Source organism: Myotis daubentonii, chromosome 5, assembly GCF_963259705.1.
Source record: "Myotis daubentonii chromosome 5, mMyoDau2.1, whole genome shotgun sequence".
Taxonomy (NCBI): domain Eukaryota; kingdom Metazoa; phylum Chordata; class Mammalia; order Chiroptera; family Vespertilionidae; genus Myotis; species Myotis daubentonii.
In genome coordinates this window covers 56,391,588-56,412,347 of record NC_081844.1, presented here as the reverse complement: position 1 = coordinate 56,412,347, position 20,760 = coordinate 56,391,588, and the positions used below count along the sequence as shown (strand labels likewise).

Sequence of the window (20,760 nt, the reverse complement as noted above, 5' to 3'; positions counted from 1 at the left end):
ATTAACATAAGCAGTGGGGAACTTTACAAGAAATCTATCTTTTCTATTATATTGTTAAATATAGCAAAAGCAATATAAACTAAATTATAATTCAGTATAATTTATACTTATAATTCAGGCTAAGACTCTAAAATTGTAACAGGATGTAATTATGTTATCAATAAGCTTGTAAGATTAATTGAAAATGTAATTCTAAAAAAGATGTACAGAAGTATCACTTAATTTAGATGGTAGAGAATCAGATGGACCAAAACTCTCAAAAACAAATTTACTTACTCTTTAGTTAATTTTTTGGTACATTGTATGTATTTATGTATTTTTTACCAAAAAAAACCCCCACCTCATTCTATAAGCTCATCTTTTACTGAATCACTATATTTTACCTTGAAATATAGCCTTAAAATAACTCAATTTTATAGTTAAGAAGCAAAATATTTACAGATACAAATAAGACAATATAAACAGATAAAGTAGTACAATAAAGTATAACAGAAACTCAGAATGAGACGCCTGATAATTGTAAGAGTTGAGCTGATAATTGTACAGAATTGTAAGAGTTGGATATTTAGTTTCTCCCCTGTAGAATTTGGGGGGGATAGGTGACCATAAAATTAAAAGGGCAAATGGAGACAATCTAAATGTACACAAGGCAAGCACCATCTCCCTCTCCACCACTCCAGCAGTTGTGAAACTGTGGATTCCTGCATCAAGCTAAATGTATTTAGAATTTTATTATTTTTAAAATCTATTTTCCACTTCCAAAATGAGTTGAGCATCCATCCCTCTCTCCCCTTTCTTCCTTCAGCTGTTTTCACATGGTGTCAGAAGGCAGGAACAAAGAACATGTCTTTTTTTTCTTTCCTAATACTGAGTGGTATGGACTGAATTGTGTGCCCCCGCTCCCACAAACGTATTGTATGTAAAAGCCTTATTCCCCATGGGATGGTATTTGGAGATGGGCTTTTGGGGGCAATAATTAGGTTAAGATGAGGTCATAAGGGTGGGGTCCTCATGATGGGATTAGTGCACTTCTAAGACCAGATCTCTCTCTCTCTCTCTCTCTCTCTCTCTCTCTCTCTCTCTCTCTCTCTCTCCCTCTCTCCCCTGATGAAAATCCATGTGACAAAAACAACTAGAGGGTAGCTAGCTTCAAGCCAAGAAGAGAGCTCTCATCATAACCCATTCATGCTGACACCCTGATCTCAGACTTATAGCCTCCAGATTGTGAGAAAATATTTCTGATGTTTAAGCCACCCATTGTCTATGGTATTGTTTTTGGCAACCCAAGCTGACTAATTTACTGAATACCCCCTGATAAGATAGGCAGGTAAAGAAGCTGAAGAGTTGCTACATTGGTACATGGGGAGAATTCTCTGTCATTGGGAGAAAATGAAATGGACATTTATGTCCAATTAATGGAATGAATTTACTCTATTAGAGTTGAAATGAAAAAAAAATTTAATTTGTACAGCCACTAGATTTTTTAAAATATTTAAATATTTTTCAATTATAATTGACATGTCATATTATTTTGTATTAGTTTCAGGTGTACAGCATAGTGGTTAGATAATCATGCACTTTACAAAGTGTTCCCCCTGATATTTTCAGTATCCAACAAGCAGTATACATAGTTATTATAATATTGTTGACCATATTTCCTAAGTGGCACTTTATATCTCCATTACTATTTTGTAACTATCAAACTGTACTTCTCAATTCCTTCACCTTTTTCACCCAGTCCTCCAACCCCCTTCTCCTCTAGCAACCATCATTCTGTTCTTTGTATCTGAGTCTTTTCTGTTCTGTTTGTTTGTATTGTTCTTTAGATTTCATGTATAGTGAAATCATATGGTATTTGTCTTTCTCTAACTGAATTATTTTACTTAGAATAGTATCTTCTCTAGGTCAATTCATGCTATTGCAAATGGTAAGATTTCATTCTTTTTTATAGCTAAGTAATGTTCCATTGCATATATATATATATATTTTACCGCTTTTTTATCCAATCATCTAATTATGGGCACTCAGATTGTTTGCATAGCTTGAATAATGTAATTAATGTTGCAATAAACATACAGGTGCATATATTCTTTCAAATTAGTGTTTTGGGTTTCTTTAAATACATACGCAAATGTGGAATCACTGAGTCATAAGGTAATTCCATTTTTTATTTTTTAGAAATAAAAAATAAACTTCAAACTCTTTTCAATAGTGGCTGCACTAATCTGCATTCCCACCAACAGTGCATGAGGGTTTCCTTTTCTCCACATCCTTGCCAACATTTGTCATTTGTGGATTTATTGATGATAGCCATTCTGACAAGTGTGACATGATCTCTCACTACAGTTTTAATTTCCATTTCTCTAATAATTGTTGATGTTGAGCATCTTTTCATATGTTTATTGGCCATCTGTATGTCCTCTTTGGAGGAGTGTCTATTCAGGTCCTTTTCCCATTTTTCAATTTGATTGTTTGGCTTTTTTGTGTTGAGTTATATGGCTTCTTTATAAATTTTAGGTATTAACCCTTTATTAGAAGTATATGTAAACCCTTTATCAGAACATATGTAAAATATGTTCTCCTATTCTGTGGGTTGACTTTTCATTTGTTGATGGTTTCCTTTACTGTGCATAAACTTTTTAATTTGATGTAGTTCCACTGGTTTATTTTTTCTCTTGTTTCCCTTGCCTAAGGTGATGTGATATATCAGATACGAGAAATGTTTGAGATTTTACTGCCTACAATTTCTTCTCAGAGTTTTGTGATTTTGAGTTTTAAATTTAAGTTTTTAATTCATCTTGAGTTTATTCTGTTATATAGTGTAAGAAACTTGTCTAGTTTCTTTTTATGCATGTATCTGGGTAATATTTTTGGTGTCTTTTTTTTTTTTTTTTTGCAATTATCCCAACACCATGTATTGAATAGACTATCTGTACCCAATTGTATGTTCTTGCCTTCTTTGTCGAATATTGACCATGGAGATGTGGGTTTATCTCTGGGCTCTCTGACCTGTTCCGTTGATCTATATGCTGTTTTTGTGCCCGACCACGCTGTTTGGATTACTATAACCTTGTAGTATACTTTGGTTATCAGGTAGTGTGATTCCTCCAGCTTTATACTCAAGATTGCTGCGGTTATTCAAGAGTCTTTGGGGTTTCATATAAATTTTTGGATTATTTGTTCTAGTTCTGTGAAATACATTATTGGTATTTTCATAGTAATTGCACTGAATCTATAGATTTCTTTGGTTAGTAGGTAGATGATAGGTAGGTGGACAGATGGATGGATAGATGATGGATAGAGATAGATAGATAGATAGATAGATAGATAGATAGATAGATAGATAGATAGATGATAGATAGATAGATAATGAAAATATTTTACTATTTTTTTCTTCCCTAGGAAAATTCTAGGCTACCAAAAATAGATATGAACCCTAAAAACAAACTACATTAAAAATAGCATTAAACCCCTATTGAATCAGACTTTCTTAAATGTTCTGGTTTTATTATTTTTATGATTTCTTGCCAGTTCAGTCAGGTTTTTAAAGTTATCTTTTAATATGTAACTAGCTTTTTTAGGTGTTCTGCAACCCAGAATTCTTTCCTTACATAGTTGTTCACGATATTTTCAGACACGCGCGCACACACACACACACACACACACACACACACCTATATTTTTTCAGATGTAGTTTTCATTCAAAATGAAAACAGTATATTTGAGTTCCATGGGTGAAAATATGTACTCTAACAAATTAAATAACCTTTCTTATTGAACAGAAAAATAAATATGAAACCTGATACCATTCTTTTAGAAAATAAAATAGCAGAATGTTCATTCATCCAACACTTGGCACTCCTTATATGCCAAGAAAGAGTCTGGAACTAAAGGGTCTGGTAGCAAAAATAATTAATCAAAACTATTAGAATCATGGAAATTACATTCTAGCAGGAGGAGGCTGACTAAACCAGAAAAGTAAAATAGGCAATATGTCCTGATGCCTTAAATGTTAGAGATCCAAATAAAGCAGGTAAGGTACATGGGGCTGGGAGGTATGGTTGCTACTGTGACAGATGTCCTCATCGATATGGAGGCATTTGGATAAAGCCTAGAAATAGCGAAGTGTTGCCTGTGACAACTCAGGGAAAGAGCTTTCCAGACAAAGAGAACAAGAAGTAAAAAGTTCCTGAATTGGACATACTAGTTTTGAAGTGCTTAATGAAAGTCCGTACAGAAATGCTGATTAAGCAGTTGAATGTCAGCTGAAGTTCAAGAGAATAACCAACTGGGAGATATAAATTTGAAGTCATCAGAATATGAATGGTACTTAAAGCTGTGAATGAATACAATTACCAAGGAAATGAGTATAGCTAGAGAAGAAATTTAAAAATTGATTGCCATGCCTCATATGAACATTAGGGGCCCCAAGAGTCCCAATGAAAGTTGGTTTTTGTTTTTTTAATTATTAGTTTAGAGGTGAACTGGTTGAATGGTGGTGCTCTACAGAGTAAAATTTTAAAAAAATATTTCAAAAATCTCTGGGCCACATCAGATATTAGTATCAGAGAATACATATAGCAGGGGTCCTCAAACTTTTTAAACGGGGGGCCAGGTCACTGTCCCTCAGACCGTTGGAGGGCCGGACTATAGTTTAAAAAAATACTAGTCAGCTGCTAAGCAACAGGCAGCGGCGGCAAAACACCCAGCGGGCCAGATAAATGTTCTCGGGGGGCCGCATGTGGCCCACGGGCCGTGGTTTGAGGACCCCTGACATATAGTATGTTGGAAGGAAAAGAGATCAGGGAATTGAGAAGCCAATGAGTAAGAGAGCTTATTTATTTGGATATCAAAATCACAAAGTTATTATAAGACTAGTGCTAGAGAAAGTTGAAAGGATCTGGGGACTAAAATTTTTAAGATATAAGAGAACAGATACAAATCAGTAGATGACAATAAGAAGGAGAGGTAGTGAAGGATATCAATCATGTGATGACATGAGATTCAAAGCCCGGAGTTTTAAGGAAGCAGCAGGGAGAATGGTCTGAAAACAGCATGAAGAATAAAGAGGTAACAGCCACCCCCATCTTCAATGCCAGAGCTGTGAGGCATAGAAGAGAAGACCATCACCACCCCGAAGAGCAGCAAAGGAAGAAATATCCTCACAGATGGGAACAGAGCCCAGATTTCTGTTAGACCATAAGAATGAATGGAACCCTTAGAAGGGAGTAAGGACTTAGAATTTTTGCTAGTTACTGGTTATGAGTTCAGGGAGAATAGTCCATGGGATTCGGGAATGGGAAGGGTGTGGGATGAGGTCAGGAAAGAAGACATACAGATTTATATAAAGAGTGGGGTTTTGGTGGTAAGAGGTGACCTGACATCCCTGGTGTCTTGTGGAGATTGATGTGTGACAGAGTTAAAGGACATCCTTAAAGAGATTCATGCTGAGGGTCTCAAGGCTGTGAACTTGGAAAGTAAGAATAGGTAAAAACTCTTGCCAAGACCAGAGTCTGTGGACCTGTCTTTTTCTCTCCAATCCATAATTATGTAAGAGAGGTTTTAATATCTGAGAAGACGCCATAAAATGAAAAAGAAAAAGAAAATTTTCTAACCTTTACATCCCTTTTGTTGAAGGCAGTTTTATTCTTTTCTTGAGGGTTACAGATGCTGAAAGTAAAGTCCAGAAAATTAAAGGGACTTGCACCAGGCCACAAGGAGAGTTCATTCTTATGTAGAGCAATGAGGGCTTCTTTGACACATCTGCCTTCACTCGGAGCTTACTTTTGAAAAAGTCTGTTAAAGCACAGGAGTGGGGAACCTTTTTTTTCTGCCAGGGCCATTTGGATATTTATAACACCATTAGCAGGCCATACAAAATGATCAACTTAAAAGTTAGCTGCTATATTTGGACAAACATTTAATTAACTCACCCCTAATGCCTGGGCAGGGCCAGGCCAAATGGCTTCACGGGTCTTATATGGCCCATGGGCCAGACATTCCCCACCCCTACCTTAGAACCATAAAGATGGGGAGAAAGTTTTCAAATTACTGGTGAAAGGGGCACTTGAGCAATACAAGTTAAAGAGTGAGCTGCCAAATCTATTTAAATAGGAGGGTAAACAGGCAGATTCAAGGTCTGGAACACAATGCCTACCATAACAATGGCAAAAACAGCTGAATCCTGGGAAAGCCACAGTGACTGTGTTTATACAATAACAATAAACCTCACTTCCTGAGTTTAAGCTGTGATAGTGTAAGTCAGAGTTGTAATCACATGTGTCTTGTGCTGCTGGTGATGTTCCCTTTAGGATAGGGTCAAAACTAGATCACCAACACCAGGTTTTTTAAATTATTATGTTTTATAGTTTATATCTAGGAAATTATAGCTAATAATCATAACTCAATTTTATTCAATACCAGGATATATGTTATATACTTTATGAGCATTATCTAAAAACTTTGAGGTCGGTATTGTTATTATTCCCTATTGGACTAATAAATCAATGGGTGATTAAATAAACTTGTATGAGTTATATGGAAACTGGCAGAAACCCTAACCTCATTGGAGTAACTAGAATAACTCCAGTGCCTTCACTCTTAATCACTATGTTATATTGCTTTAAAAGGCAAGGTTTCAAACAGTGAAAGATATATACATTAATATATAATATATAGATTATATGTAATGATATATAATGTGTATGTATGTGTGTGTGTGTGTGTGTGTGTGTGTCTGTATAACTCTAATACGCAAATAGACCGAATGGCAGAACAGCTGAACAACCGAAAAACCGGTCGCTATGACATGTGCTGACCACCAGGGGATGCACATGGAACACGGCAGACATTAGCAGGAGGCAGCGGAGCTCGGAACATGGCAGGCATTGGCCATGGAGGGATGGTGGAGCAGGTGAGTGCAGGCATCAGACCAAGACAGAGAGCCGATCACTGTCATTGGGGCATGCCTCTGGTGGTTACTGAAAATTCTTTGCTCCCGCGTGCCACAATCCCACCCGGCACTCACACCTGCTGCCAGTGCCAGCCCTGCTTGCACCCGCAGCTGGTGCTGGCCCCAATCGTTCTGCACTATGAGTGGGTGCAAGAGGGGCTGGCACCATCAGCGCATGGGAGTGGTGGCAGTGGGAGTGGGGCTACTGGTAGACAGGGGACGGGGGGCTGTGGCAGGAGGGGCTAGGTGGGGGTGCAGAGGATGGGCCAAAACCACCACAGCCTCGCAGGCCACAGTTCCTTTCAAGGTGCACCAATTCATGCACTGGGCCCCTAGTATTATATATAACTAGAGGCCGGGTGCACAAAATTCGTGCACTTGGGTGGTGGGGGGGTGGTCCCTCAGCCTGGCCTGTACCCTCTCACAGTCTGGGAGTGCTTGGGTGATGTCTCACTGACAGCTTAGGAACAAGTTCTGCAGGTGGGGAGTAGGCCTAAGCTGGCAGTCAGATATCCTTAGCCCTGCCACAGAGGCAGAAGAGGCTCCCGCCACCACCGCTGTGCTTGCCAACTGTGAGCACGGCTTCTGGCTGAGCAGTGCTCTTCCTGTGGGAGTACACTGACCACCAGGGGGCAGCTCCTGCGTTGAGCAGGATTGGGTCGAAACCAGCTCTCCAACATCCTCTGAGTAGTCCTAAATTGCAAGAGGGTGCAGGCCAAGCTGTGGGACCCCACCAGTGCATGATCAGGGCCGGGGAGGGGTGCAGGAGGTTGGCCAGCCAGGGAAGGACCACAGGAGGGCTCCAGGACATGTCCAGCCCACCTGACTCAGTCCCGATTGGCTAGACCCCAGCAGCAAGCTAGCCTACCGATTGGAGCATCTGCCTCCTAGTGGTTAGTGTACATCATAGTGACTGGTCAACCAGTCAACAGTCTGCCCCCTGGTGGTCAGTGCACATCATAGTGAGTGGTTGAGCAGCCTTAGCATATCATTAGCATATTACTCTTTGATTGGTTGAACAACTGGCCAGATGACCAACCACTTAACATATTAGGTTTTTGTTATATAGGATGACATATAAGTCAAATGGACAGAAATAATGACTTTGCCTTAATTCCTACGTTCTAATTTCCTTTCCTTTTTCATTGAATTACTTGTTCTAAAAAAGAATTGGGCAATTTCTATTTAAGAGCCAGTAAATTACAAGACATCTCAGAGCAAACCACCAGGTCTACATTCCCTCATGATTTCAGCTACATTCTATTATTAAGTAGGCCTCAGTGACTGTCTCGGACATTCAGTGAAGCTGTAACTTACTAAACAGAGTTCCAATAATGATGTGAAGAAAAAGCCTTGTGCAAATTTTTAGACAATAGCCTTAAAATTAACTAAAATACTAATAAGCACATAAAAATTATTCCTTATTTTTCACCCAACACACAAAGCCAGGGCCACACCAAGGTTATTCAAAAAGAAAATCCACATATTTCACATTTTACTAATAGCCTACATAAATAAATTGCTGGTCACAAGCCTTCAGATATTTCTGCCCTTATTTTAAAAATATGTTTCAATTATAAAAGAAGTGGTTTGGCTGAAAACAAGACAAAATAAAACAAAAACCTCACATACCACAAAGCAGTGATGAAATTCCCACTCTTACTTGATTAAAAATACATTTCATTTTAAGGGGGAAAAAATAGCTACCCTATAGCATATGGAAATAAAGATTTTTATTGCAATTTTTTACACTTTCAGCATGTTCAACCTTCCAACTCCCCAGGAAGTTATATTAGTACTAAGAGACATATCATAAAACTAATAATCTGCCCAACAATTTGATTTTAAAGCACATAAGCTAGGCTGCATAACATTTTTCGTATTTTAATGGTATCTCTGCAGTCTGCATAAAATCAGTAAACAAGAACTAAAAGTTAGTGACTGGTCCTATTGTTTTGTATGTTTATATTTATTACTGCTATTATTGTATTTTACTTTCCCCAATTTTTTTCCTTTTAGCAGTTATCATATTTTAGCCTAATATGCAGAAACAGACACACAGATACATAAAGAAATATATTCCACTTAAGTAGATTTTCCTTTTAATTTACCTTCACTCATTCATTCATTCATTCATTCATCAACAAATATTTATGAATGCCTAATATGAGCCAGTTACTTATCACTGTGATAAGTAGGAGTCAGTTTCCATGAAGTTATGGTTCTAATAGTAAATATTTCATTATTTCAGCTGGAAATTTTTGCACAGGTAGAACTGTTAGAAAATCTCAAAATATATCATGTATATGACTGTCCATACTGCCAGCTTTCCACTCACAATTTAACTGGGATTCATTCTCAACGTATATTTTAGAAAGGTCTTCTATCTTTTTTTTAGAATTAAGCATACAGCAGTCAAGCCCCTGAAGAGTAAGCTCTGAGTCTACGGAAAAAGAAGGCTTAAATCAATTTCTACATTCTGACTAAAACCATGAGAATTCCTGAGTACCTCAATAAGCTAAGAAGATCCTCCACAAGGAAAATACACCTGCAATTTATCTGAGATGGACGGGTTTTGAAAACAGAGGCTCCCATCAACCCTTAGAATGATCCTGGATAAATCATAAATGTCACAAAATTAGTAGGACTTTCACTGATGAGGTAGTTAAGGGCTGTAAACCCCAGCTTTCACGGTTGTCAGATTTCAAGGTTATTACCCATTAAAACAAATTCATCCATTAGACCTATGCTTTATGAGGAATTTTTTACAGCATTTACTTCTTCTCATATGCATTCAATTCTAGACTCAATTGAGACCCATACATTATTCTACTACCTTAGGGCCTCAAATTATCTGATCAAGCCTTAAAAAAATTTAAGCTATGGAGCAATATAATATCTATCCTATATAATAAAAGGATAATATGCAAATTGACCGAACGGCAGAACCACCAGGAAGCAGGCCTAAGCCAGCAGTCGGACATCCCCCGAAGGCGCAAGCTGGGCTGGGGGCACCCCCCCCACACACACACCCAGTGCACAAATGTCATGCACTGGGCCTCTAGTCTACACTAATAAAAGACAAACATGCAAATTGACCGTACCTTCGCTATGCCTTAAGCCATGCCCACCAGCCAATCAGAGCAACTATATGCAAATTAACCCAACCTAGATGGCAGCCAGAAACTATGGAGCTGGATTGAGCAGGAGGCTTGGTTGCCCCAGTGATGGAGGAAGCCAAGTTTAACGCCTGCCGCGGCCGACTCTGAGCTCCACTGAAGGCAACAAAGTTTCAATTATAAAAGATTAAAAAAAAACAGATACCTGCTTTCAGCCGGCCACGGAGCTAGAATGAGCAGGAGGCTTGGGTTGCCCCTGGTGATGGAGGAAGCCAAGCTTCTCACCCTGCCCTGGCTGGCTCTTAACTCCACTCAAAGCTACAAAGTTTCAATTATAGAAGGTAAATAAATCCCAGAATAAAAAAAAAAAGAAAAAAAGGAGAGGCTGGGAGCTTCCATCGCCAGGGGGTTTGGCCAGCCTGTAAATGGCCCTCAGCCCCTCACCCAGTCTGGCCAGGCACCCCAGTGGGGACCCCTCACCCTAAAGGGGGTATGGCCAGCCTGAAAACAACCATCAGCCCCTCACCCAGGCTGGCCAAACATCCATGGGGTGAGGGTCCCCACTGGAGGCGGGGCTTGACCAGCCTGCAAACAGCCATTAGCCCCTCACCCAGGCTGGCCAGGCACCCCAGAGGGAATCCCCACCCTGAAGGGGGTGTGACCAGCCTACAAACACCCATCTGCCCCTCAACCAGGCTGACCAGGCACCCAGTGGGACCCCCACCCTGATCTGAGACACCCTTCAGGGCCAACTAGCTGGCCCCCACCCGTGCACCAGGCCTCTATCCTATATAATAAAAGGGCAATATGCAAATTGACCCTAACAGCAGAAGGACTGGGAATGACTGGTCACTATGACACACACTGACCACCAGGGGGCAGATGCTCAATGCAGGAGCTGTCCCCTGGTGGTCAGTGCACCCCCACACGGGGAACTCTGCTCAGCCACAAGTCAGGCTGATGGCTACCAGCACAGCGGTGGTGGCGGGTCCCAGACTGCAAGAGGGCATAGGCCAGGCTGAGGGACCACCCGCCCCCCCCCGCTGAGTGCACAAATTTTTGTGCACCGGGCCTCTAGTTTATAAATAAAAGCCTAAATGACTGAACGACCAAACAACTGAACGATGAATGACCAGTCGACCGGTCGGTATGACGCGCACTGACCACCAGGGTGTAGACACTCAATGCAGGAGCTGTCCCCTGGTGGTCAGGGAGCTCCCACAGCCAACCTCCCGCAGCCAGCCAACCTCCCATGGTCCCTCTCCCTGGCCAATTTCCCACAACCCTGATTGGCCCCGATCGCCAGCCAGGCTGAGGGACCCCGCCCATGCACAAATTTGTGCACTGGGCCTCTAGTAAAAAATATTAAACAATCTATTTTATCTGTTGAAAATTCTGATATTATATTCACAAGTATTAATAGATTAGGGGGAAATTGGCTGGATTAATGAAAATGTGTTTCATAAGCCTCCACTTGATTCTGGAATTCCTTCTATAATAATCCAAACAAATAAAGGTTGCTAAATTTGTAGTGGAGCAAGAAAATTTTATGCAAAAATGACTTGATAACTCAAGGAGGAATTTATTTGGAAACTTTTCAAAAATTTCTCCCAAAATTAATCAAAGTCCCACTCTACATGAAGAGGTTTTTCTTAATGACAGCCTGCAGCTTAAGTGCATGAGTCGTAAGTTTAAAAGAAGGAAAAGTACAAAGTTTATTTGAACCAATAGCCCCTAGGTCTTCAAGTAGCTCACCACGTTCCAAAGAGTATTCTCAATCACATTTAAGGAATTTTAAAGAATCATCTATATTTTCTTCAAAAGAATTACGTAGTCTTAAAAGTAACAATAACTTAAATATTAAGAAACTTTACAATTTATAAAAATGTATCCTTATAATTTCCTAATAGTTTCAAAATTCATACACATCAAAAAATCCAATCTCTGAAGTTGGAAAAAGGAGCTAATAAATTATTAGTAGCTATTTATGAAATCACTTTTTAACATAGTATTTGAGATGAAATATAAATGAAGTGACTGTTCACTTTGCATTTTAAATGAATGCAAAACAATGAAAATCACTGCTACCAACACTTATACAATGAGACTCACCACTTTCTTTCAGAATCCCCATGGAAGAGTGGGTCCTGAGTGCTGAGGACAAGCCAAGTTTGACAATGGGAAAGGTGTGTGAGTCCAACATCCTGTTTTAAAAACATAAAGGTGAAGCTCTGAGTTATTTAATAGTCCCTGTTTAGAAATACAAACTTTCAAGAGGAATATTTAACCTTGGAAAGAAAACTACTTGTCTCCTATCAACACAGACAGCAGCTATTGCATCCTCAGTGCCCTACAGTTCAGGGCACATTGTAGACCATCTCTAAATATTTATTGTTGAGTGAATACAAAGTAATACCCAGTTTTGATGGCTCTGAGCAAGAATAACAAATAGCAACATTTACTTCTGAACAAAAATGTTTTAATAAAAATAAGAAAAATGAGCATGTATCATATCTGTTTCTTCTCTATTTTACAAAAATCTTTTAAGTAATGTGTTTTTCTGTCATGACTTGGAGAGCTTCAACCAAGTCAGAAAAATTAAAAAGCAGATATTATGAAAGAAACAGAAAATGTAAATGAGCAAAAGGAAGAAAATTAAAATTATCCTTAATTTACCACCGTAATATCTATAATAATAAAAGCATAATATGCTAATTAGGCCAGGCAGCCAAACGACCTTCAGGACATCCTTCTGGACAAAGCCAGGGATGCGAGGGCCAAGGCAAGCCACCTAGGCTGCAAGTGCTGAGCCCCTCCCTTGCACAAACTTCATGCATCAGGCCTCTAGCTTTAGTAATAATTGCAAACCCTTACTGACCAAACACTTTACTAAGCCCTTTATGTATCTTATCATATTTAATCCTCATAAGAAGCCTTTGGGTGTTAAGTATAATTATACCCATTTTAAAAGTGAACAAAATAAGACATTTATGGGCTAAGTGGCATGCAGTTCATATTATCTCAGCTAGAAATGGGTAGAGCCAGTATAGGAATCCAGGCAGTATGTAGGACTTCAAGAACTAAGCTCCTTATTACTACTTTATACTGACAACTATTTGTCATGATTAAAATGGGCAATATATGCCATATCTTTTCTATGTTTATATAACTTTTTAACTGATTTTTACACTTTTTATCATATCTTCCCCTGTAAATGTGAAAAGGTGGACATTGTTATTTTGGCCCATTATATAACACTAGTGGCCCAGTGCATGAAATTCATGCACGGAGGGAGGGGTTCCCTCAGCTCAGCCTGCACCCTCTCCAATCGGGGACCCCTTGGGGGATGTCCAACTGCCAGTTTAGGCCCGATCCCTGTGGGACAGTCGGACTGGCAGTCGGACATCCCTCTTGCAATCTGGGACTGCTGGCTCCTAACCGCTCACCTGCCTGACTGCCTGATCACCCCAAATGCCTCTGCCTGCCTTCCTGATCACCCCTAACTTCCCTTCACTGCTGGCCTGATCTCACCCCCAACCACCCTCCCCTGCCAGACATTTTGGTTCTGATGGGTTGGTTTCTATGCCAATCAGCATCAAAAGCTCTGCCTCCTAGGCAGCCATTGGCTCCTCACAGTTCACTCAGATTTGGTTCTGATTGGTCAGTTTCTATGCCAGTCAGCATCTCTGGGTCTATCTCCGGGCCTGATCAGAGAGGCAGGGCTGATCAGCAGCCCCCGCAGAGGCCTGGAGAGAAAGAGAAAGAGAGGCATGGCTGCTGGCGAAGCCCAGAGAGAAAGAGAGAGGCAACAGCTGCCACAGAGGCTGCGAATCAGACCCTGCCTCTCTCTCCCTGGGCCTCTCTCCGGGCCTGATCTGCAGCCCCCTTGGCAGTCAGTGCTGGGTCACCACAGCAACCCAGCACTGACTACAGAACTGACTTCCGGTGTTTGGTCGAGCCTTCTGTCAGCCATTATGGACCTGGGTTTTTATATATTAGGACTAGAGGCTCAGTGCACGAAATTCATGCACAGTGGTGGTGGGGGGGGGGCCCTCAGCCTGGCTCGCACCCTCTCTAATCTGGGACCACTCGGGGGATGCGGGATCGGGCCTAAACCAGCAGTCAGACATCCCTCTCGCAATCTGGGACTGCTGGCTCCTAACCATTCGCCTGCCTGCCTGCCTGATCTTCCCTAACCCCCCTGCCTGCCAGCCTGATCACCCTTAACTGCTTTCCTGCCTGCCTGATTGCCCCTAACTGCCTCTGCCTTGGCCCCCACACCCAGGACCTGGGCTTCCCTCCCTCTGGTAGGCAACAGGCACCCGGGACCGCAGGTGGCTTCACCCGGGCCTGGCTTTGTCAGGAAGGACATCTGGAAATTGTTGGTCTAATTAGCATCTTACCCTTTTATTAGTATAGATTCCACTGTATGAATTTAACATATTGATGGTTTTATGAATTTTCTTTTGTTGGGCATTTGGGTTGTTGCAATTTTTGTTGTTGTTTGTAAACAAGGATAAAAGTCTTTGAGTGTTCATATCTGTGTACCTGTCCAATTATTTTGTTATTATAAATACCTAGAAATTAAATGGCTAATTCACATGTCATATACAAGTTAAGGAAAATATTAGGATTTTAAAACATTTTACCCATCAAAGAATAGGGCCCATGAGGGAAGAGAGTGTAACTGTACTGTTCAGAGTTTTACATTACACATATAGTAGGCATTCATTAAATAGTAAATAAATGACTGACTTATAAGACCCATTAGTCTAGTCATCACTCATGTAGTCACACTCATGCAGGTAGTTAAAGATATGAGGTACCCCTAATATAACATAGTCATATTGCCAAGGGAAAATATAAGAAGTCAAATAAGTATTCAGGTAATTTTGTACAACTCCATTTGAGATTCTAGAATTTATTTGTATGCCACCAAGAACTGGGCCAAGATAAACTGATTAGTCATAGTTTGCTTTGCTTTCTTCTATCTGATCCATGGTTAAAGTTTTTTTTAAAAAACCCTGAGCCAAAGCTCCAAATTAGAACCACTAATTGCAGGTTTAAAAAATTATTCCCTATTAATGAAAGATTCTAAAAGAGGTGGACCACAATTCATCCTTTTAAGCAAAATATTTTATAAACATTAAAGTGAAATGACAGAGTTGTGGGCTCAATCCCCAGTGTGGGGCTTGCAAGAGGCAGCTGATCAATGATTCTCTCTCATCATTGATGTTTCTATGTCTCTCTCCCTTCCTCTCTAAAATCAATAAAAATATATTTTAAAAATGTAGTTGTCATACTTCCATATGCACTAACTTTTGTCAACTGAAAAATCCTCTTTAATAAATAAGTGAATAACAAATGAATTTCCTTGGTGGAAAATCAACATTTAGAATATACTCCTATTTATCATTATTGTCATAAAAAGAGTATGTTAATGTATGATATTAAACTTTGAAGTTAAAATTCAAAGGTACATTAAAGAATTTCACTTCCTTGAACTTACATTTTAAAAAGTAGAAGTATTTAATTATTTTTTCCCTCTGCAAGTCAGACATAGATAATTTGGGGAAAAGGAAATAAATCAAACATTTATAAGATTCTATCCTATTTCTTCATGTATTATCGAAAGGAATTTCTTTCATTGCGCCAATATTTTTATGGCCTACCTAAAAAGTTCAAAAATAGTATTTTTCAAGGCATCTTCAGGAGAATTGTAAGTAGTTTACATACAACTGCTCTCACAGGGGTCCATTTGTCTTGAACAGGAACTTTTTTTTTTTTTACCCTCAACCCTGAGCACTAGGTTTTTTGTAGTTGTTTTGTTTTTGTTTTAAATCTTTATTGTTGAAAGTATTACAGATGTCCCTCTTTTTTCCCCATTGACCCTTTCTAGCCCACACCCACCCCAAGCCTTCACCACACTATTGTCTGTGTCCATGGGCAATGCATATAGGCATACAAGTTCTTTGGTTAATCTCTTCCCACCCACCCCCACCTTCCCTCTGAGATCCAATGGTCTGTTCCATGTCTCTATGTCTCTGGATCTAGTTTGTTCATAGTTTATTTTGTTCTTTAGATTCCACATATGACTCAGATCAAGCCATACCTGTCTTATTTCATTTAGCATAATATTCTCCAGGTCTCTCCATGCTATCTCAAAGGGTAAGAGATGCTTCTTCCTTACCACTGCATAGTATTCCCTGGTATAAATGTACCACAGCTTTTGAGTGTCACAAACAGTTGGTCAATTGATGTTAATTAGTCCTAGAGTCTATCCCTGCATTGTTAACAATCCCACCTGACTTCCTTACTAATTCAATTTTCCTTTCTGTTGCTAAGTTTCCTTATCTTGATTATGTGGAAAACTATCTATAATAATAAAAGCATAATATGCTAATTAGACCAGACCTCCTTCCGGATGACCTTCCGGACGAAGCCGGGGCTGCAAGGAAATCCAGGGTCCTGGGTGCCTGCCCAGTGCCAGAGGGAAGCCAGTGTTGGAAGCTGGGGGAAAGAAGGCCTACTCTTGCACAAATTTCGTGCATCAGGCCTGTAGTACTTCAATAAAAATTTCAGTGTAATGACATTTATCTGTCTAATTAAGCAAAGGTTTTTTTAAAACTCTGAGCTATAATGTCCCAAAACAATTATTTGTCTGTCCTTCTTCTGCATTTCTATCACAGTTCTAATATTAATAAAATGACGCTAACTGCTAAGGTAGGAAACAAGCTACTGTCATAACGTAGCTAGAAATCTGGGTGGATTTAAGTTCAGGCATATGTGCCCCAGGCTGTCATTGGAAGTACAGGTACTCGCTCTTAATTCCATAGGGGTGATCTTCCTCATTAAGCAAGACATGTTTTCATTAAAGATAGGGCAATTGGGTGTAGAGAAACCTTTATCTTCTACCAGTTACAGAAAAAATTAATTATTTGGTAGATATTCAACTTTCTTAAGCAATATACATTGAAAAACATTATAAATGATCAGATTTATTGTTAATAAGTGTCCACTTGTCCCTAAGTCATTATTCTTCTTCCATGGATTACTGGTCCCAAATAAATATACTGAAAATAGTAAGTTTTCAAATTAGTTAATGTTTCTAGTTATTAAAATATTACTTGAAATTCTAAACTATATTTTTAATCCTCACCTGAGGTTATGTTTTTCATTGATTTTTAGGGAGAGAGAAATATCAATGTGAGAGAATATCAATCAGTTGCCTCCCGCATGCACCCTACCAGGGATCGAACCTCTTAGTAGTGTATGAGATGACACTCCAACCAGCTAAGCCATACCAGGTAGGCTGAAGTTCTAGATTATTTTGTTAAATTGCTATATTAATTCTCTTTTAACAGTTACCACTTGCTAGACCAACCTGGGCCTTGGGTTAAATTAAGTAAAGGCAGAAAGGAAATTTTTATAAACCAGTACATTTCCAGTGTAATCATTTTTGTTCCTTTACAATTAATATCCTATCACGGATACCAAACCCTTAGTATTAAAGCTCTACATATATTACACTCTTCCAAACTTGAGTATCTTATTATGCATTAGCCAAGACGACGATTACTTCTCAGCAAGGATCTTCTAGGATTAAGCACAGTTTGAAGCAATAAATATTGGAAGAGCAACGATATTCTGTATCGCCATGGCAACATTTTCTCAAATTTCTTTTTTATAATTGTGCTAATTACTCCACATTTCTGATCATGTCATAATAATAATGTAAAACAAGGCTCTGAAAAAAATAACAACATTTTAACAGAGCAGTATTTACAAGTGTAAATGTTCCTACAAAAATGTGCCAAAAGGCCTTTAGAAGGTCTATCTGTAGCTTTAGGGCCAATAATTATATACACAATTGTAAAATTATCTCGAAGAGGATAATGCTATTTAGTGGGATAATTTAACAAAGCAACTGACCCATCTCCCTACACCTTTGGAAAGCGGAAGCAATACTCAACATGTCTGCCTTCTAACTGGCTTTGTAGGATCAGATGCACCTTCTGTTAGAAAAAAGAATAACTTGAAATTATTAAATTAAAAAAGAAAAAGTTATAGCTTAACTCTGTTCCATAATTGTTGCAGATGAGTTATTAAAACCCCAAACTTCTGTAATATTATCATAAAATATGGCATTTTTCTCAAGAAAACCACAAATTGGATTTGAGCTTCTGCACTGTAAAACCCAGATGGTTTGCTTAGCTATTCACACATCCTCCAGTTCAAAAGTTAATTGAACTAAAAACTAAAATTTTGATAATTGATATGCTTTGAGGGACTCAAGCAGAAGGATAAATTAGCCTCATGCATGGGATGTTAATAAACTTGAGAAACCACAAGAATTGGTCAGGAAATATTGGCAAAGTAGAATAAAATTATGTTTTCTATGGGTTAGCTTATTGCACATTACCTGGGCTTTCCATGGTACTCCTGCTTTTCTTTCTCCATTTTTTTACCCACTGATTCAATATTAGTCACTATTTTACCCAGTTGAACTTGCTCTGGAATTTAAACAAAAAAATAAAAAGCTTTAATTGTATACCATTTGTTTTCAAGTTGTAAGTGCATTTTTTTTCAAATTAAATTGCAAATCACAGATTTTTTTAATAACAAGTAGTACAATATTTTTCAAAAAAATTACTAACACAGAGGTGCTCTAAAAACTCATTTGAGTGGTTTTTTTTTTCGGCCCATGCTCCTCAGATGTTTTGCAATTACTAAAATTTAGCGCTGAAAGCATAGAGTAAATGAACTACATATATCAAGAAAGAGCGAGCTCCCCGAGAAGTGTGTGCAACAGCACAGCAGATCCCAATGGATACAAGCGGCCTCGTTTACACATATCAGCATTATTATCATCCCAATCATCATAAGGCTTAGTTTTTATAGGCGAGCCTGATATTTTAAAATAATTTAGCAATCATTAGTTAATATAAATAGGAACACTGAGTGCTCCAGAAATACCATCCATTTGATAGAAAGACTAAAATCCGGAAAAGGCAAAGATTCTGCTTTCAAAAGAAAAATCTAGTCCTTAGAGTCCAAAGAGAAAATTACATAAGCATTTCCAAAACACCGATTACTTTCCATTTTGTACAGGCAATGGGACTAACATATAGTTTGAACCATTATGACAAAATCTTGTCATACATCAAGCACCTTCTAGCTACTAGCCAAGGTCTATTAAAGATAGAATATATGAGATGAAACCCTCTGGTTTAAAATTATTTACGAACTAGTAGTGTCTCGATGCTAACTGACAGAAAAGCACAGTCAACTACATTATATAATTTAGATTGAAAATGTAGAACATGAAATATAAAAATTTTGGAGAAATGAAGAACAGAAAGTTAATATTTGCTGACTCATAATTTACCAGGGGTGTTAGATAGTATTTCCTATGAATCATCTTATACTTAAGCCTTACAACTGCCTCTGGTTTGTTTGTTTTGCTGTTGAAGTACTATGATTAATCCCTTTCATACATGAGGAAAGCAGATTACTCATGACATGGTAATTGGAAAGATGCACAGCCATGGAACAAACCTGCATCCCTTTATCACTTTGTTCTGCTGCCCCCAGAGCTCATGGAGCTTCAGGTACCCAATGAGGGAAAAAAGGTCATGCCTGCCTTGCTTACTTTTGAGGGTAACTATAGAGCTCAAACGACACCCTTTATTTCAAGATATATGGTAGGTTGAGACATGTCATATTAAGGTGAAGTAGAGAAAGAATTTATAAGTTTGAGTCTTAAAAATAGAAATACTTAAAAACAGTTGTCACATGCAAAGTGTGCTGATTGCTGTATCATACTTTATTCTCACAACCACCACCACCCCCTAAATTAGGTACTATTTTTACCTATTTTACAGATGAGGATACTGAAGCCAAAAAACAGAAGTTGACTTCCCCGAGGTTCTATGTACAGCTAGCCGGTAGGTAGAGTCAATATCCAAACCCAGGCAGGCCATTCTGGGAGACTGCATTCCCAATCATAATAATACTCAATATTGTCCGGGTCCATGGAATCCAGCTTACAACTGAGGTATGTGCCCTTGACCAGAATCTAACCTGTGACCCTTCAATCCTTGGGCTGATGCTCTATTCACTGAGCCAAACAGGCTAGGCCTTATACATATTTATAGTCTCTAGTTCATTCATATATTTATACTTTTACTTTTTAAGCATATTGTGCATACTTATTTTCTATCCTGTATCAGAAAATACTATCTATGGTCTTTGTAAATCTAATTTCATTTTGGGGGAGCTGAAAGGCTATGTCTCTCACTCACGGTGGCTGATTTCTTTTTTTATTTTTTAAAATTGTAAACGCATTCCATAGGAATGGGAATTATTTGCAAGCTGGGATTAAGATCCATTTCTCAAGAAATTTTTCCTCCAGGCAGTTAAGAAAACTTTCAACTCATAACAACATTAAACTAATTTCTCACGTAGGGGTTTTTGAGATACCAGCAATATGGATTCTGAGCTTGTTTGTGGTTATCTATATATAGAAAACCCTAAGTGACCGGTTGACCATTTGACCAGTGTCTATGATGTGCACTGACCACCAGGGGTCAGACATTCAACACAGGAGCTGCTCCCTGGTGGTCAGTGCGCTCCCACAGTGGGAGCTCCGCTCAGCTGACTAATGGGCGCCAGAAGCCGTGCTCACTG

The 20,760-nt window shown here is 39.0% G+C and overlaps 1 protein-coding gene across 1 annotated transcript in view; it reads right to left on the bottom strand.

Annotated features, from left to right (window-relative positions):
• IQCM (IQ motif containing M) overlaps nucleotides 1-20,760 on the bottom strand; it is a 284,914-nt gene that overhangs the window by 217,528 nt on the left and 46,626 nt on the right. The window contains exons 5-6 of the mRNA XM_059699526.1: nucleotides 18,494-18,584; nucleotides 12,184-12,275 (exon numbers count right to left, since the gene is read on the bottom strand). Coding sequence (XP_059555509.1) covers nucleotides 12,184-12,275; nucleotides 18,494-18,584 — 183 coding nt within the window. The remainder of the gene's footprint in view (nucleotides 1-12,183; nucleotides 12,276-18,493; nucleotides 18,585-20,760) is intronic.